The following is a 19,678-nucleotide window of genomic DNA, read 5'->3' as shown; positions in this document are numbered from 1 at the left end:
GCTTGTCTCAGGAAAATACATATTAACACTTGGGTGAAACATGCAGCCTTTAGGACAGGTGTTACTAGTCACACAATACCTATACATAGGTCACTGCACACATATATATATATATATGTATATACACATATTTCACCACACCCATCTATCTGTATCACCCTGCAAGAGGCGGAGTCACAGCTCCCTCCTTTCTGTATCACCCTGCAGGGGGTGGGGCCACAGCCGTCTCCTATCTGTATCACCCTGCAGGTTTGGGGGGTCACAGCTCCCATCTATCTGTATCACTCTGCAAGGGGCGGGGTCACAGCTCCCTCCCCTCTGTATCACCCTTCAGGGGGCGGAGTCACAGCTCCCTCCTCTCTGTATCACCCTGCAGGCATACTTCTTTTCTGATATTTTAACTTTATGTTTGCAGATTATTTCTATGTGGCTCCCTCCAGTGCTGCTGATAAGCTTTGTTCTGCCCTGGTAGCGCTGTTCATCCTCCTCCTACTCCTGGCTGGATCTGGAAGTTGCTTAACACTGCCAGTTTTCTGGAAGAAAGAGGTAAACACTGCACAGTACCCCTCATCCTGTATACATACACTGCACAGTACCACTCCTCCTGTCCTGTATATATACTCTGCACAGTACCCCTCATCCTGTATACATACACTGCACAGTACCACTCCTCCTGTCCTGTATATATACTCTGCACAGTACCACTCCTCCTGTCCTGTATATATACTCTGCACAGTACCACTCCTCCTGTCCTGTATATATACACTGCACAGTACCGCTCCTCCTGTATATACACTGCACAGTACCACTCCTCCTGTCCTGTATACATACACTGCACAGTACCACTCCTCCTGTCCTGTATATATACACTGCACAGTACCCCTCATCCTGTCCTGTATATATACTCTGCACAGTACCACTCCTCCTGTCCTGTATATATACACTGCACAGTACCGCTCCTCCTGTATATATACACTGCACAGTACCACTCCTCCTGTATATATACACTGCACAGTACCACTCCTCCTGTCCTGTATATATACACTGCACAGTACCACTCCTCCTGTATATATATACCCTGCACAGTACCCCTCATCCTGTATACATACACTGCACAGTACCACTCCTCCTGTCCTGTATATATACACTGCACAGTACCCCTCATCCTGTCCTGTATATATACTCTGCACAGTACCACTCCTCCTGTCCTGTATATATACACTGCACAGTACCGCTCCTCCTGTATATACACTGCACAGTACCACTCCTCCTGTCCTGTATATATACTCTGCACAGTACCACTCCTCCTGTCCTGTATATATACACTGCACAGTACCGCTCCTCCTGTATATACACTGCACAGTACCACTCCTCCTGTCCTGTATATATACACTGCACAGTACCACTCCTCCTGTCCTGTATATATACCCTGCACAGTACCACTCCTCCTGTTCTGTATATATACACTGCACAGTACCGCTCCTCCTGTCCCATATTTATATATACACTGCACAGTACCACTCCTCCTGTCCTGTATATATACCCTGCACAGTACCACTCCTCCTGTCCTGTATATATACACTGCACAGTACCGCTCCTCCTGTCCTGTATATATACACTGCACAGTACCACTCCTCCTGTCCTGTATATATACCCTGCACAGTACCACTCCTCCTGTTCTGTATATATACACTGCACAGTACCGCTCCTCCTGTCCCATATTTATATATACACTGCACAGTACCGCTCCTCCTGTCCTGTATATATACACTGCACAGTACCACTCCTCCTGTCCTGTATATATACCCTGCACAGTACCACTCCTCCTGTCCTGTATATATACACTGCACAGTACCGCTCCTCCTGTCCTGTATATATACACTGCACAGTACCACTCCTCCTGTCCTGTATATATACCCTGCACAGTACCACTCCTCCTGTCCTGTATATATACACTGCACAGTACCACTCCTCCTGTCCTGTATATATACACTGCACAGTACCACTCCTCCTGTCCTGTATATATACACTGCACAGTACCACTCCTCCTGTTCTGTATATATACACTGCACAGTACCACTCCTCCTGTATATACACACTGCACAGCACCACTCCTCCTGTATATATACACTGCACAGTACCACTCCTCCTGTATATATACACTGCACAGTACCACTCCTCATAGTAACATAGTAACATAGTAACATAGTTAGTAAGGCCGAAAAAAGACATTTGTCCATCCAGTTCAGCCTATATTCCATCATAATAAATACCCAGATCTACGTCCTTCTACAGAACCTAATAATTGTATGATACAATATTGTTCTGCTCCAGGAAGACATCCAGGCCTCTCTTGAACCCCTCGACTGAGTTCGCCATCACCACCTCCTCAGGCAAGCAATTCCAGATTCTCACTGCCCTAACAGTAAAGAATCCTCTTCTATGTTGGTGGAAAAACCTTCTCTCCTCCAGACGCAAAGAATGCCCCCTTGTGCCCGTCACCTTCCTTGGTATAAACAGATCCTCAGCGAGATATTTGTATTGTCCCCTTATATACTTATACATGGTTATTAGATCGCCCCTCAGTCGTCTTTTTTCTAGACTAAATAATCCTAATTTCGCTAATCTATCTGGGTATTGTAGTTCTCCCATCCCCTTTATTAATTTTGTTGCCCTCCTTTGTACTCTCTCTAGTTCCATTATATCCTTCCTGAGCACCGGTGCCCAAAACTGGACACAGTACTCCATGTGCGGTCTAACTAGGGATTTGTACAGAGGCAGTATAATGCTCTCATCATGTGTATCCAGACCTCTTTTAATGCACCCCATTATCCTGTTTGCCTTGGCAGCTGCTGCCTGGCACTGGCTGCTCCAGGTAAGTTTATCATTAACTAGGATCCCCAAGTCCTTCTCCCTGTCAGATTTACCCAGAGGTTTCCCGTTCAGTGTGTAATGGTGATATTGATTCCCTCTTCCCATGTGTATAACCTTACATTTATCATTGTTAAACCTCATCTGCCACCTTTCAGCCCAAGTTTCCAACTTATCCAGATCCATCTGTAGCAGAATACTATCTTCTCTTGTATTAACTGCTTTACATAGTTTTGTATCATCTGCAAATATCGATATTTTACTGTGTAAACCTTCTACCAGATCATTAATGAATATGTTGAAGAGAACAGGTCCCAATACTGACCCCTGCGGTACCCCACTGGTCACAGCGACCCAGTTAGAGACTATACCATTTATAACCACCCTCTGCTTTCTATCACTAAGCCAGTTACTAACCCATTTACACACATTTTCCCCCAGACCAAGCATTCTCATTTTGTGTACCAACCTCTTGTGCGGCACGGTATCAAACGCTTTGGAAAAATCGAGATATACCACGTCCAATGACTCACCGTGGTCCAGTCTATAGCTTACCTCTTCATAAAAACTGATTAGATTGGTTTGACAGGAGCGATTTCTCATAAACCCATGCTGATATGGAGTTAAACAGTTATTCTCATTGAGATAATCCAGAATAACATCCCTCAGAAACCCTTCAAATATTTTACCAACAATAGAGGTTAGACTTACTGGCCTATAATTTCCAGGTTCACTTTTAGAGCCCTTTTTGAATATTGGCACCACATTTGCTATGCGCCAATCCTGCGGAACAGACCCCGTCGCTATAGAGTCACTAAAAATAAGAAATAATGGTTTATCTATTACATTACTTAATGTCCCATATTTATATATACACTGCACAGTACCGCTCCTCCTGTCCCATATTTATATATACACTGCACAGTACCACTCCTCCTGTATATATACACTGCACAGTACCTGTCATCAATTACAGGGGGGATATTTTTTTCATGCCCACCGCACCGCTGACACCAATATGTCATAAAACGGGGTTGTTTGGCTGCCCCCAGTTCTTTTCTGAAGAGGATTTATCTATATCCCACTTCCCAGTTCTGATTTGAAACGTGCAGCTCTCTGGCGCCCCCTTTACCCTCAGGTCAGTCAGGGAACTGCACCTAGGATAACTAGTCACCAGAATGGCTGCCTGCTATGTACTGGCTATTGGGCACACACTGCAGTGCGGGTGATGTAATTATTCCCAGCCATAGCCGAGCAATCTACTATATAAAGCTGAATGTGTGTGTGTGTGTGTATATATATGTCCGGGATTGGCATCTGCACCGTCGCAGCTACAGCCACAAAATTTTGCACAGTCACACGTCTGGACCCTGAGAGCATCATAGGCTACGTTGTGAGGTGAAATTTTAACCCCGCGCTTTCCAATTCACCAAACAATTTTGCCCCTATCTAAAAAATGGGGAAAAAGTGAAAGGAAAAGTGTTGGAGGCAAATTGACAGCTGCCAGATGTGAACAAGGGGGACTTAAAGAATGAGAGCGATGGCGCCAAAGAGTATATACCGTACAGTTGCTAAGGTGGGGCCCCGACATGGGATACTCACCACACACGGGGATATGAACACACACAAAATGCGCCACACACTACCACGTGCTTGAACACATATGCCACCCTCAGCACACATTTCACCACACATACACCAACGTCGCCACATAAAAGTCGAAACACAAAAGTCGCCGCTCAAAACTCGCCACGTGCAAAACTCGCCACATGCAAAAACTAGGCTCACGCAAAACTCGCCACAAGTGCAAAACTCACCTCATGGAAAACTCGCCACATGCAAAACTTGCACACGCGGAAAAATTGCCACATGTACAAAAGTTGCAGCACATGCAAAAGTTGCCTCACACACAACTTGCACATACTCAAAAGGCACCACACATAAAACTCGCCATGCGCAAAACTCGCCATGCGCAAAACTTGCTGCACACAACTTGCTACACTAACCTGTCACATGCAACTCGACACACAAAAAGTTGCTACATGCATGTTGCCACACAAAACTCATCTCACAAAAGTCGCTACATGCATGTCGCCACACGCAACTCAACACACACAACTTGACAAACGAAACTCGCCCTAAAACACACACAAGTCTGGTATTATCCTTCAAAAATAAAAATTAGATTAATAAGCAGACAAACTACAAGAGCAACAAATGTACCATATAGGAAATACGGCAGCTGTCAGTCACATGACCTGTCTATTATGTGTATGTGTGAGCTAACATATACTGCCAGGGGGAGGGCTTCCTGTTGGCTGGGGATATATCAGGCTGCCAATTTAGCTTACAAATACTGAGGTAAAAATACTGAGCAAATAATATGTGAACGAGGTCTAATACAGGAGGAGATGACACACAGGTATATACTATATACAGGGGAGATGACACAAAGATATATACTATATACAGGAGAGATGACACACAGGTATATACTATATAGAGGAGATGACATACAGGTACATACTATATACAGGAGGAGATGACACACAGGTATATACTATATACAGGAGCAGATGACCTACACGTATATACTATATACAGGAGGAGATGACATACAGGTATATGCTATATATAGAAGATGACATACAGGTATATACTATATACAGGAGGAGATGACACACAGATATATACTATATACAGGGGAGATGACACACAGGTATATACTATATACAGGAGGAGATGACATACAGGTATATATTATATATAGAAGGAGATGACATACAGGTATATGCTATATATAGGAGGAGATGACATACAGGTATATACTATATACAGGGGAGATGACACACAGCAGGTATATTATATATACAGGGGAGATGACATACAGGTATATACTATATACAGGAGATGACATACAGGTGTATACTATATATAAGGGAGATGACAAACATGTATATACTGAGGTGAAAATGAAAAGGTGTGAGTGCAAAATGAGAGGAGTGAGGGAAAATAGTGGAGTGATCGGAAAATGACAGATGTGGGGTCGAAAGAGGAGTGAGGGAAAATAGTGGAGTGATCGGAAAATGACAGATGTGAGGTCGAAATGACAAGTGTTAGGGGGGAATGAGAGGAGTGAGGGAGAAAATGAGAGATATGAGGGGGAAAATGAAAGATGTGATTGGGAAAATGAGAGGCGTGATGGGAAAATAAGAGAAGTGAGGTGCTATAACTAACCACAGATATTTACTATGCCCAGGCAACGCCGGGCTCTTCAGCTAGTACACTTATAAACCCCGTACTGTCACTGCCAGCTTTACCCAACAAGCTCAGTACGGTCCGCTGCCACCAGCTCCTATTCCTAAATCAATAACAGGTCAGGAGCCAACCCAATTAGTAGCATAATTTACTTCAGAGGACGTGACAGTACGTTATAGAGCAAGGAGAAACGAAGCTACTAATTTTATATATTTTACTCTAAAAGGTAGGCAGTGTTTACAAAAGTGGAGCAAGATATTATAAAATGAGACAATTATATATGTACAGAATGATTACAAATAAAAAGGGATGAAAGTTGAAAAAAAACACAGTTCTTTCATATCATTTCAGATCATTGCAAACCATGTGGTGGGGGAGAGGCGACATCAAAATGCATCAGAGCAGCTTGCAGAGCAGCTGTTAGCTCTTTTCCTGGGCTAAAGACTCACTCATATCTCAGCAGGTTTAAGATATACCCTCTGGTCGTGATATCACTTAGTGGGCTGAGTTATAAAATGCACTCGTCTTTTCTCAGAGGGTCTGAAGCATACTGAAAACTCCTAACCGTCGTAGCTCGGGGATGGCACCCCGTATAGTGACCATGGAACTACCATTCTTCCAGGTATGAGCTGGGCATTAATTTGAGCCCAAACATGAAGTATCTGTATGACCCGGTTAAGCAGAAATCTGTTTCTCCTAGGCGCTGCACTTGGAAAACGCACTGGTGTGTATCCCTATTGTCGTACATCCCAAATATATAACTTTCATATCTTTGTCACCACCTGAGGTCGAATTATTCATCATGAATAATTCTCACACAACTCAGAGGATGCATGGCTGCAAACAAAAGCATTCCTGAGGGAGGGGGGAAGGAGTGTAGGATTACACAGCTGACAGGCAGTGTGAGGAGGGGGGTCAAAAAGCCCACAGCATGTGTCTTGGGCCGCATGTCACTTACACACGCAGTCAGATGCAGCAGAGCACAGTGTGCATTTGAACAATACAACATTACTTGATATTTCCTGACAGATAACCTACTTAGAAACCTGCCTACTGACACTATATACAGAGCTCCTGTGTCACTGGCAAAATGTCACTGGCGATCACTGCATTACCTGTAGACTGACACTATATACAGGGCACCTGTGTATAATTTAACTAGTGATCACTGTATTACCTCTACACTGTACACTATTTACAGAGCTCCTGTGTATAATGTCACTTGTGATAACTGTATTACCTATACACTGATACTATATACAGAGTTCCTGTGTATAATGTCACTGGTGTTTGCTATATTACCTGTACACTATGCACTATATACACAGCTCCTGTGTATAATGGCACCAGTGATCACTGTATTGCCTGTACACTATATACAGAGTTCCAAAGCATAATATCACTGGTGATCACTGTATTACCTGTACACTGTACACTATATACAGAACTCCTGTGTGTAATGTCACTGGTGATCACTGTTGACAGGAAAAATGGTGTAATGCCTTATTGTTCGAATGCACACTGAGCTCTGCTGCATCTGCCTGCATGTGTAAGTGACATGTGGCCCCAGACACACGCTGTGGGCTTTTTGATCCCCCTCCTCCAACTGCCTGTCAGCTCTGTGTAGACCGACGCAAGCTAGTTTGGCCTCGGTGCTGTACTCAGCCTGGTCGACTCGGGGAACCAAGAGCATCCCGTGTTGTACCTGAGCTGGAAGCTTCTGCCAAGGGAAGTGGCCTATTTCACCATCGAGAAGGAGTGCCTGGCCATGGCCTGGGCCCTGCAACGTTTGCATCAATACCTGTATGGTCGCATCTTCACTGTGGTGACCAACCATAACCCTCTGCACTGGCTACTATCCATGTCTGGAACCAACGGAAGGTTGCTGTGCTGGAGCCTTGCCCTCCAGCAGTACAACTTTACAGTCAAACAGAAAACGGACAGCGACCATGGCAATGCAGACAGGTTGTCCCGTCGGGGCGAACCTGCTGAGGTGTGCATGGAGGAGTACCGAGAGGTCTTGCCTCCGTGGCGCAGTCCAAAAGGGGAGGTGTCAGGAAATATGACAACACAGGAGCTCTGTATATAGTGTCAGTAGGCAGGTGTCTAAGTAGGTTATCTATCAGGAAATATCTAGTAATGTCTTATTGTTCGATCGCACACTGAGCTCTACTACACACACTGTGGGCTTTTTGACCCCCCTCCTCACACTGCCTGTCAGCTGTGTAATCCTACACTCCTTCCCCCCTCCCTCAGGAATGCTTTTGTTTGCAGCCATGCGTCCTCTGAGTTGTGTGAGAATTATTCATGATGAATAATTCAACCTCAGGTGGTGACAGAGATCTGAAAGTTATATATTTGGGATGTGCGACAATGGGACTACACACACACAGGGCACTTTCTAAGTGCAGCGCAAAGGAGAAACAGGTTTCTCCTCAACCGGGTCATACAGATACTTCATGTTTGGGCCCAAAATAACGATCAGCTCATGCCCGGAAGAATGGTAGTTCCATGGTCACTATACAGGGTGCCATCCTGAGCTACGATGGTTAGGAGTTTTCAGTATGCTTCAGACCCTCTGAGATAAGAGGAGTGCATTTCATAACTCAGCCCACTCAGTGATGTCACAACCAGAGGGAATATCTTAAACCTGCTGAGTTATGAGTGACATTATACACAGTAGCTCTGTGTATAGTGTCAACATGCAGGTAATACAGTGATCAGCAGTGATATATACTGGAGCTCTGTATATAGTGTCAGTGTACAGATAATACAGTGATCACCAGTGACATTATACACAGAAGCTCTGTATATACAGTAGTATATAGTGTACAGGTAATGCAGGGATCACCAGTGACATTATACACAGGAGCTCTGTATATACTTTCAGTGTACAGATAATACAGTGATCACCAGTGACCTTATACACAGGAGCTCTGTATATAGTATATAGTGTACAGGTAATACAGTGATCACCAGTGACATTATACACAGGAGCTCTGTATATAGTATGTAGTGTACAGGTAATACAGTGATCACCAGTGACCTTATACACAGGAGCTCTGTATATACAGTAGTATATACTGTACAGGTAATACAGTGATCACCAGTGATATTATACACAGGAGCTCTGTATACATTATATAGTGTATATAGTGTCAGTGTACAGGTAACACCCTGACCTACCAGTGACGTCTCTAGTCGAAGTCCTTAATCTTCACTTTTCTTCTCCATCCAGCACACACTGCCATCACTTCTTCCAGCCATGACTTGTCTCTACATTAAGTAAGTTATCTAGAGCACCGTTTCCAGAACAAAATCCCCATTTTTTCCCCAACTTCTACACTACACCAGATGAAGAAAAAAAAAGGGACATAGTGTCGCTCGGAACAGTAACAGGACCTCCCCCTCACTGAAAATAGTATCCTCAAAAATAGAATACAACACAGCAGTAATAATATTTCTAAATTAGCCCCCACAGAAATAATGTCCCACGTCCTGCTCCCATGTTTACTCCATTCTGGATACCACATGTCTCAATCCTTGCACCATGTGACTTCATCCTGCCCCATGTGTCTAAATTCTGCCCCATTTATCTAACTTCTATCCCATTTGTCTAAATTCTGCCCCACTTGTCTCTGTTCTGCCCCAATTTGTCTTCATTCTGCCCCATGTGTCTCCATTCTGTCACATTAGTCTCCATTCTGCCCCGATGTGTCTCCATTCTGCCCCCATGTCTCTATTCTGCCCCCATTTGTCTTCAATCTGACCTATGTGTCACCATTCTGCCCCCTTGTCTCTATTCCGCCCCATATGTCTCCATTCTGCCCCCATGTCTCCATTCTGCCCCGATGTCTCCATTCTGCCCCCATTAGTCTCCATTCTATCCCCATTAGTCTCCATTCTGCACCCATTTGTGTATATTATGCACCCATTTGTGTATATTATGCCCCCATTTGTGAAAATTCTGCCCTCATGTGTCTCCATTCTGCACCCATGTGTATTCATTCTGCCTCCATTTGTCTCTATTTTGCCTCATTTGTCTCCATTTTGCTCCATGTCTCCATTCTGCCCCCATTTGTCTCTATTCTGCCCCCATTTTTCTCTATTCTGCCCCCATTTTTCTCTATTCTGCCCCCATGTTTCTATTCTGCCACATGTCTCTATTCTGCCCCATTTGTCTCTATTCTGCCCTAGTTTTCTGTATTCTGCCCCGTGTCTCTATTCTGCACTAGGGTTGAGCGAAACGGGTCGTTCATTTTCAAAAGTTGCCGACTTTTGGCAAAGTCGGGTTTCATGAAACCCGATCCGACCCCTGTGCGGGGTCGGCCATGCGGTACGCGACTTTCGCGCCAAAGTCGCGTTTCAATGACGTGAAAAGTGCCATTTCTCAGCCAATGAAGGTAAACGCAGAGTGTGGGCAGCGTGATGACATAGGTCCTGGTCCCCACCATCTTAGAGAAGGGCATTGCAGTGATTGGCTTGCTGTCCGCGGCGTCACAGGGGCTATAAAGGGGCGTTCCCGCCGACCGCCATGTTACTGCTGCTGATCTGAGCTTAGGGAGAGGTTGCTGCCGCTTCGTCAGAAGCAGGGATAGCGTTAGGCAGGGTCCATTAACCACCAAACCGCTTGTGCTGTAGCGATTTCCACTGCCCAACACCACCTTCGGTGTGCAGGGACAGTGGAAGCTACATTTTTTTTTTCCTCAGCGCTGTAGCTCATTGGGCTGCCCTAGAAGGCTCCCTGATAGCTGCATTGCTGTGTGTACGCCGCTGTGCAAACCAACTGCTTTTTTCAAAGCACAAATCCTCTTGTTCCTTCCTTTCTGCACAGCTATCTTGTTTGTTTGTCCACACTTTTTATTTAATTTGTGCATCAGTCCACTCCTTATTGCTGCCTGCCATACCTGGCTGAGATTACTGCAGGGAGATAGTAATTGAAGGACAGTTCCTTTTTTTTTTTTTTTTTGTGGGAGATTAAGATTGGCATTTCTGCTAGAGTGCCATCCCTGTGTGTGCCATCTCTCACTCAGTGGGCCATAGAAAGCCTATTTATTTTTTTGCTTGATTTGGGTTCTAAAATCTACCTGGAAAAATCACTACATCAATCAGTGGGAGAAAAATATTGGCCTCAGGGCTTGTGTGCCACTCCTGACTCCTGTGTGCATCATCACTCACTCAGTGGGCCATAGAAAGCCTATTTTTTTTTTTGCTTTATTTGGGTTCTAAATTCTACCTGAAAAAATCAATAAATCAATCAGTGGGAGATTAATATTGGCCTTTGGGCTTGTGTGCCAGTCCTAAGCGTGCCATCTCTCTCTCTCAGATAGTGGGCCATAGAAAGCCTATTTATTATTTATTTTATTGGGTTTATAAATTTTCCCTGAAAAAAAAAAAAAGTGGGAGATTAATATTGGCCTCTGGGCTTGTGTGCCAGTCCTGAGCGTGCCATCTCTCTCACAAATAGTGGGCCATAGAAAGCCTATTTATTTTTATTTTTTTGGTTTTATAAATTCTCCCTGAAAAAAAAAGGGAGATTAATATTGGCCTTTGGGCTTGTGTGCCAGTCCTAAGCGTGCCATCTCTCTCTCTCAGATAGTGGGCCATAGAAAGCCTATTTATTACTTTTTTTATTGGGTTTATAAATTTTCCCTGAAAAAAAAAAAAAAAAAGTGGGAGATTAATATTGGCCTCTGGGCTTGTGTGCCAGTCCTGAGCGTGCCATCTCTCTCACAAATAGTGGGCCATATAAAGCCTATTTATTTTTTTTTTTTTGGGTTTATAATTTCTCCCTGAAAAAAAAAGGGAGATTAATATTGGCCTTTGGGCTTGTGTGCCAGTCCTAAGCGTGCCATCTCTCTCTCTCAGATAGTGGGCCATAGAAAGCCTATTTATTATTTATTTTATTGGGTTTATAAATTTTCCCTGAAAAAAATAAAAAAGTGGGAGATTAATATTGGCCTCTGGGCTTGTGTGCCAGTCCTGAGCGTGCACAAATAGTGGGCCATAGAAAGCCTATTTATTTTTTTGGTTGATTTGGGTTCTAAATTCTACCTGAAAAAATCAATAAATCAATCAGTGGGACATAAATATTGGCCTCTGGGCTTGTGTGCCACTCCTGACTCCTGTGTGCGTCATCTCTCACTCAGTGGGCCATAGAAAGCCTATTTTTTGTTTTATTTGTTTTCTAAATTCTCCCTGAAAAAATAATTTTATTTTATTTGGTTTCTAAATTCTTCCTGAAAAAATCATTTTTTTTTATTATTTTTTTTTTCTAAAGTCTCCCTGAAAAAAAATAAAATCAATAAAATCAGTGGGAGATTAATATTGCCCTTTCTGCTTGTGTGCCAGTCTTGACTCCTGGGTGTGCCATCTCTCTCTCTCTCTCCAATTGTGGGCCATAGAAAGCCTATTATTTTTTTTGCTTGATTTGGGTTCCAAAATCTACCTGAAAAAATCACTAAATCAATCAGTGGGAGATAAATATTGGCCTCTGGGCTTGTGTGCCACTCCTGACTCCTGTGTGCGTCATCTCTCACTCAGTGGGCCATAGAAAGCCTATTTTTTGTTTTATTTGTTTTCTAAATTCTCCCTGAAAAAATCGTTTTATTTTATTTGGTTTCTAAATTCATCCTGAAAAAATCATTTTTTTTTATTATTTTTTTTTTCTAAAGTCTCCCTGAAAAAAAAAAAAAAAAATCAAATCAGTGGGAGATTAATATTGCCCTTTCTGATTGTGTGCCAGTCTTGACTCCTGAGTGTGCCATCTCTCTCTCTCTCTCCAATTGTGGGCCATAGAAAGCCTATTATTTTTTTAGCTTGATTTGGGTTCCAACATCTACCTGAAAAAATCACTACATCAATCATTGGGAGATAAATATTGGCCTCTGGGCTTGTGTGCCACTCCTGACTCCTGTGTGCGTCATCTCTCACTCAGTGGGCCATAGAAAGCCTATTTTTTGTTTTATTTGTTTTCTAAATTCTCCCTGAAGAAATCATTTTATTTTATTTGGTTTCTAAATTCTTCCTTAAAAAATCATTTTATTCTATTATTTTTTTTTCTAAAGTCTCCCTGAAAAAAAACAAAAACAACAAATCAGTGGGAGATTAATATTTACATTTGTGCTTCAGTGACAGTCCTGCGTGTGTGGCATCTCTCTCATTTGTTGCCACCAAAAACAGAGTGTGTAACATTGTGCCTGATTTTCCTTGCGGTCTCACCCACCTGTAAAGGGGTAGCTAAATCATACTGAAGTTATAGCTCACCATGTAATTTGTGTGACAGCAACAAATACCGTTAGTTTGGTTACGTTTTTAAAACAATGAGGAAGTCTGGTGGAAGAGGTCGTGGCCGGGGGCGTTCGTTGTCAGCTGGTAATGAGGGTAGTGGTAGTGGTGGAGCATCAGCTGGTCGTGGGAAAAAAAATATTGCACCTAAGTCTGGAGCTGTGGAGCCAGGTTCGTCGTCTGGCTACACAAGGCCTCGAACGCTCCCTTTTGTGGGAGTAGGAAAACCGCTTTTAAAGCCGGAGCAGCAAGAGCAAGTTTTGGCTTATCTTGCTGACTCAGCCTCTAGCTCTTTTGCCTCCTCTCGTGAAACTGGTAAAAGTAAAAGCAGCGTGTCGTTAGTGGATGTTCACGGTCAGGGACAAGTCGCTTCCTTGTCCTCTTCAGCAAAAACAACAACAGAGAAGAATGCAGCAGGCGACACAACGGGTTACTCCATGGAGCTCTTTACACATACCGTCCCTGGCTTAGAAAGTGAAGCAGTTAACAGTCCATGCCCATTACAAGTTGAATCTGACATGGAGTGCACTGATGCACAGCCACAGCCAGACTACTATGCTGGTCCTTTGACTCAGACCACAACATTGCCCTCGCAGGGTACTGATCCAGAATCAGACCCTGATGAGACTATGTTGCCCCATCACGAACGCTATACCACCGACTTACACGGTGACACAGACGAAGTTGCACACGAGCTACAAGAAGAGGTAATAGATGACCCAGTTCTTGACCCCGATTGGCAGCCATTGGGGGAACAGGGTGCAGGCGGCAGCAGTTCTGAAGCGGAGGAGGAGGGGCCGCAGCAGGCATCAACATCGCAACAGGTTCCATCTGCCGGGCCCGTATCTTGCCCAAAACGCGTGGCAAAGCCAAAACCTGTTGGAGGACAGCGTGGCCATCCGGTTAAAGCTCAGTCTGCAATGCCTGAAAAGGTATCCGATGCTAGAAAGAGTGCAGTCTGGCATTTTTTTAAACAACATCCAATTGATCAGCGCAAAGTCATCTGTCAAAAATGTTCAACTACCTTAAGCAGAGGACAGAATCTGAAAAGTCTCAATACAAGTTGCATGCATAGACATTTAACCACCATGCATTTGCAAGCCTGGACTAACTACCAAACGTCCCTTAAGGTTGTAGCACCCTCGGCCAATGAAGCTAGTCATCAACGCAACATCCCTTCCGGCAGTGTAGGGCCACCATTTTCCGCAACACCTGCAGTATCTGTGCAGGTTTCTTTGCCAGGCCAAAGCAGTCAGGGTCAGGGAATCACCAGTTTCGTAGTAGGAAACACTGCATCTAGGGCACCGGCGGCAACAATACCATCTCCCACCGTCTCTCAGTCTGCCATGTCCACCGGCACCCCCGCTAGTTCCACGATCTCCAGCTCTCCAGTCCAGCTCACCCTACATGAGACTATGGTTAGAAAAAGGAAGTACTTAGCCTCGCATCCGCGTACACAGGGTTTGAACGCCCACATAGCTAGACTAATCTCGTTAGAGATGATGCCCTACCGGTTAGTTGAAAGCAAAGCTTTCAAAGCCCTGATGGACTACGCTGTACCACGCTACGAGCTACCCAGTCGACACTTTTTTCCAGAAAAGCCATCCCAGCCCTCCACCAGCATGTTAAAGAGCGCATCGTCCATGCACTCAGGCAATCTGTGAGCACAAAGGTGCACCTGACAACAGATGCATGGACCAGTAGGCATGGCCAGGGACGTTACGTGTCCATCACGGCACACTGGGTGAATGTTGTGGATGCAGGGTCCACAGGGGACAGCAATTTTGGGACAGTTCTGCCTAGCCCACGGTCTAGGAAACAGTTGGCTGTAGCCGTTCGCACCCCCTCCTCCTCCTCCTCGTCCTCCTGCAGAAGCGAGAGCTCGTCCACAGACCGCAGTCGCACAACCACTCCATCCGCAGCTGCCACTGTTGCACACCAGGTCTCCCATTATGGGGCAGCTACTGGCAAACGTCAGCAGGCTGTATTGGCTATGAAGTGTTTGGGCGACAACAGACACACCGCGGAAGTTCTGTCCGAGTTCTTGCAGAAAGAAACGCAGTCGTGGCTGGGCACTGTAGATCTTGAGGCAGGCAAGGTAGTGAGTGATAACGGAAGGAATTTCATGGCTGCCATCTCCCTTTCCCAACTGAAACACATTCCTTGCCTGGCTCACACCTTAAACCTGGTGGTGCAGTGCTTCCTGAAAAGTTATCCAGGGTTATCCGACCTGCTCCTCAAAGTGCGTGGACTTTGCTCACATATCCGCCGTTCGCCCGTACACTCCAGCCATATGCAGACCTATCAGCGTTCTTTGAACCTTCCCCAGCATCGCCTAATCATAGACGTTGCAACAAGGTGGAACTCAACACTGCACATGCTTCAGAGACTGTGTGAACAGAGGCGGGCTGTTATGTTTTTGTGGGAGGATACACATACACGGGCAGGCAGTAAGATGGCAGACATGGAGTTGTCAGGTGTGCAGTGGTCGAAGATTCAAGACATGTGTTAAGTCCTTCAGTGTTTTGAGGAATGCACACGGCTGGTTAGTGCAGACAACGCCATAATAAGCATGAGCATCCCCCTAATGCGTCTGCTGATGCAAAGTTTGACGCACATAAAGGAGCAGGCGTCTGCAGCTGAGGAAGAGGAAAGCCTTGATGACAGTCAGCCATTGTCTGGCCAGGGCAGTGTACAGGACGAGGTAGCGGGCGAAGAGGAGGAGGAGGACGAGGAGGATGATGGGGATGATTATATTTTTAATGAGGAAGCTTTTCCGGGGCCAGTGGAAATTGGTGGCGTGGCAAGGCCGGGTTCTGGTTTTTGGAGGGACACAAGTGACGTGGATTTGCCTGAAACTGCCCCTCAACCAAGCACAACCGCAGATTTGAGAACTGGAACTTTGGCCCACATGGCGGATTATGCCTTACGTATCCTCAAAAGGGACACACGCATTACTAAAATGATGAACGATGACGATTACTGGTTGGCCTGCTTCCTTGATCCTCGCTATAAAGGCAAATTGCAAAATATAATGCCACATGAGAACTTGGAAATAATATTAGCAACCAAACAATCAACTCTTGTTGACCGTTTGCTTCTGGCATTCCCTGCACACAGCGCCCGTGATGGTTCTCACACGAGCTGCAGGGGCCAGCAGACCAGAGGTGTTAGAGGGGCAGAAATCAGAAGTGGCGTTGGCCAGAGGGGTTTTCTGACCAGGTTGTGGAGTGATTTTGCTATGACCGCAGACAGGACAGGTACTGCAGCATCAATTCAAAGTGACAGGAGACAACATTTGTCCAGTATGGTTACAAACTATTTTTCATCCCTTATCGACGTTCTCCCTCAACCGTCATTCCCATTTGATTACTGGGCATCAAAATTAGACACCTGGCCAGAATTGGCAGAATATGCATTGCAGGAGCTTGCTTGCCCGGCAGCTAGTGTCCTATCAGAAAGAGTATCCAGTGCTGCAGGTTCAATACTAACAGAAAAAAGGACTCGTCTGGCTACCCAAAATGTAGATGATCTAACCTTCATTAAAATGAACCACAACTGGATTTCGAAATCTTTTGCCCCACCTTGCCCGGCTGACACCTAGCTTTCCTATGAAAAGGTCTTGCCTGTGGACTATTATGAATGACTTTTCCAATATCGTAATTTGCTGCACCTGATTGTCCAGCATACGACATGTTTACACCTCCCTAAATGGCCAAACTCCCCACACAGGGCCGTGGTATCGCCACTTGGCGCCAGCACCCGTGAGAGTGCTGTTTTTTTTCTGAAGAGGTGGGTGTGCCCGCTTTTGGTCGACGGCACTGCCACTGGGTCCCTCATAGTACAATAAAGTGTCTCTGGCGGTGGTGGTGCGCACCCAACGTCAGACACACCGTTGTAATATGAGGGGCCCTGGGCCTGTACCGCCGGCCACAAGACAGTTCCACCCCCCCAGCTCAAACAGTGCTCTACCACTTGCAAAATTATCTCACAGCTCCACCAATGTTTAGTCTATGCGCTGACATCCTTCAATGCCTGCCACTGACAATACCATTGTATTGACATTTTTGTTATGTTAGGCCTTCGAAGCCTGTCTGCGGTCCCTCCTTCCACTAGGCCTCCACTGACCATTGTACTGCTGCCCGTGTACCCCTGGAACCAATTTTAAATTGCCAACAGCCCAATTTTGTTATGTTAGGCCTTCGAAGCCTGTCTGCAGTCCCTGCTTTCTACTACTACTACACTGACCAGACCACTGCTGCCCGTGTACCCCTGGAACCAATTTTAAATTGCCAACAGCCCTATTTTTTTATGTTAGGCCTTCGAAGCCTGTCTGCGCTCCCTCCTTCCACTAGGCCTCCACTGACCACACCACTGCTGCCCGTGTACCCACGGAACCAATTTAAAATTGCCTACAGCCATGTGTTATTATGTTAGGCGTTCGATGCCTGTCTGCGGTCCCTTCTTCCACTAGGCCTCCACTGACCATTGTACTGCTGCCCTTGTACCACTGGAACCAATTTTAAATTGCCAACAGCCCTATTTTTTTATGTTAGGCCTTCGAAGCCTGTCTGCGGTCCCTCCTTCCACTAGGCCTCCACTGACCACACCACTGCTGCCCGTGTACCCACGGAACCAATTTAAAATTGCCTACAGCCATGTGTTATTATGTTAGGCGTTCGATGCCTGTCTGCGGTCCCTCCTTCCACTAGGCCTCCACTGACCATTGTACTGCTGCCCTTGTACCACTGGAACCAATTTTAAATTGCCAACAGCCCTATTTTTTTATGTTAGGCCTTCGAAGCCTGTCTGCGCTCCCTCCTTCCACTAGGCCTCCACTGACCACACCACTGCTGCCCGTGTACCCACGGAACCAATTTAAAATTGCCTACAGCCATGTGTTATTATGTTAGGCGTTCGATGCCTGTCTGCGGTCCCTCCTTCCACTAGGCCTCCACTGACCATTGTACTGCTGCCCTTGTACCACTGGAACCAATTTTAAATTGCCAACAGCCCTATTTTTTTATGTTAGGCCTTCGAAGCCTGTCTGCGGTCCCTCCTTCCACTAGGCCTCCACTGACCACACCACTGCTGCCCGTGTACCCACGGAACCAATTTAAAATTGCCTACAGCCATGTGTTATTATGTTAGGCCTTCGATGCCTGTCTGCGGTCCCTCCTTCCACTAGGCCTCCACTGACCATTGTACTGCTGCCCTTGTACCACTGGAACCAATTTTAAATTGCCAACAGCCCTATTTTTTTATGTTAGGCCTTCGAAGCCTGTCTGCGCTCCCTCCTTCCACTAGGCCTCCACTGACCACACCACTGCTGCCCGTGTACCCACGGAACCAATTTAAAATTGCCTACAGCCATGTGTTATTATGTTAGGCCTTCGATGCCTGTCTGCGGTCCCTCCTTCCACTAGGCCTCCACTGACCATTGTACTGCTGCCCTTGTACCACTGGAACCAATTTTAAATTGCCAACAGCCCTATTTTTTTATGTTAGGCCTTCGAAGCCTGTCTGCGGTCCCTCCTTCCACTAGGCCTCCACTGACCACACCACTGCTGCCCGTGTACCCACGGAACCAATTTAAAATTGCCTACAGCCATGTGTTATTATGTTAGGCCTTCGATGCCTGTCTGCGGTCCCTCCTTCCACTAGGCCTCCACTGACCATTGTACTGCTGCCCTAGTACCACTGGAACCAATTTTAAATTGCCAACAGCCCTATTTTTTTATGTTAGGCCTTCGAAGCCTGTCTGAGGTCCCTCCTTCCACTAGGCCTCCACTGACCACACCACTGCTGCCCGTGTACCCACGGAACCAATTTAAAATTGCCTACAGCCATGTGTTATTATGTTAGGCCTTCGATGCCTGTCTGCGGTCACTCCTTCCACTAGGCCTCCACTGACCACACCACTGCTGCCCATGTACCCCTGGAACCAATTTAAAATTGCCTACAGCCAGCCCAATTTTTTTTATTTTAGGCCTTCGATGCCTGTCTGCAGTCCGTTCTTTCTACTACTACTACACTGACCAGGCCACTGCTGCCCGTGTTCCCCTGGAACCAATTTAAAATTGCCAACAGCAATGTGTTATTATGTTAGGCCTTCGATGCCTGTCTGCGGTCACTCCTTCCACTAGGCCTCCACTGACAACACCACTGCTGCCCGTGTACCCACGGAACCAATTTAAAATTGCCTACAGCCATCTGTTATTATGTTAGGCCTTCGAAGCGTGTCTGCGGTCCTTCCTTCCAA

General features: G+C 45.6%; 1 protein-coding gene across 1 annotated transcript in view; it reads left to right on the top strand.

Moving 5' to 3' along the window:
- Positions 1 to 19,678, top strand: part of NFAM1 (NFAT activating protein with ITAM motif 1) — a 47,369-nt gene that overhangs the window by 4,041 nt on the left and 23,650 nt on the right. The window contains exon 3 of the mRNA XM_069767505.1: positions 416 to 546. Within this exon, the coding sequence (XP_069623606.1) occupies positions 416 to 546 (131 nt within the window). The remainder of the gene's footprint in view (positions 1 to 415; positions 547 to 19,678) is intronic.

Source organism: Ranitomeya imitator, chromosome 4 (genome assembly GCF_032444005.1).
Source record: "Ranitomeya imitator isolate aRanImi1 chromosome 4, aRanImi1.pri, whole genome shotgun sequence".
In the NCBI taxonomy this organism is placed as follows: domain Eukaryota; kingdom Metazoa; phylum Chordata; class Amphibia; order Anura; family Dendrobatidae; genus Ranitomeya; species Ranitomeya imitator.
Note: the sequence above shows the minus strand (reverse complement) of the source record. Positions and strands in the feature narration are given on the sequence as shown.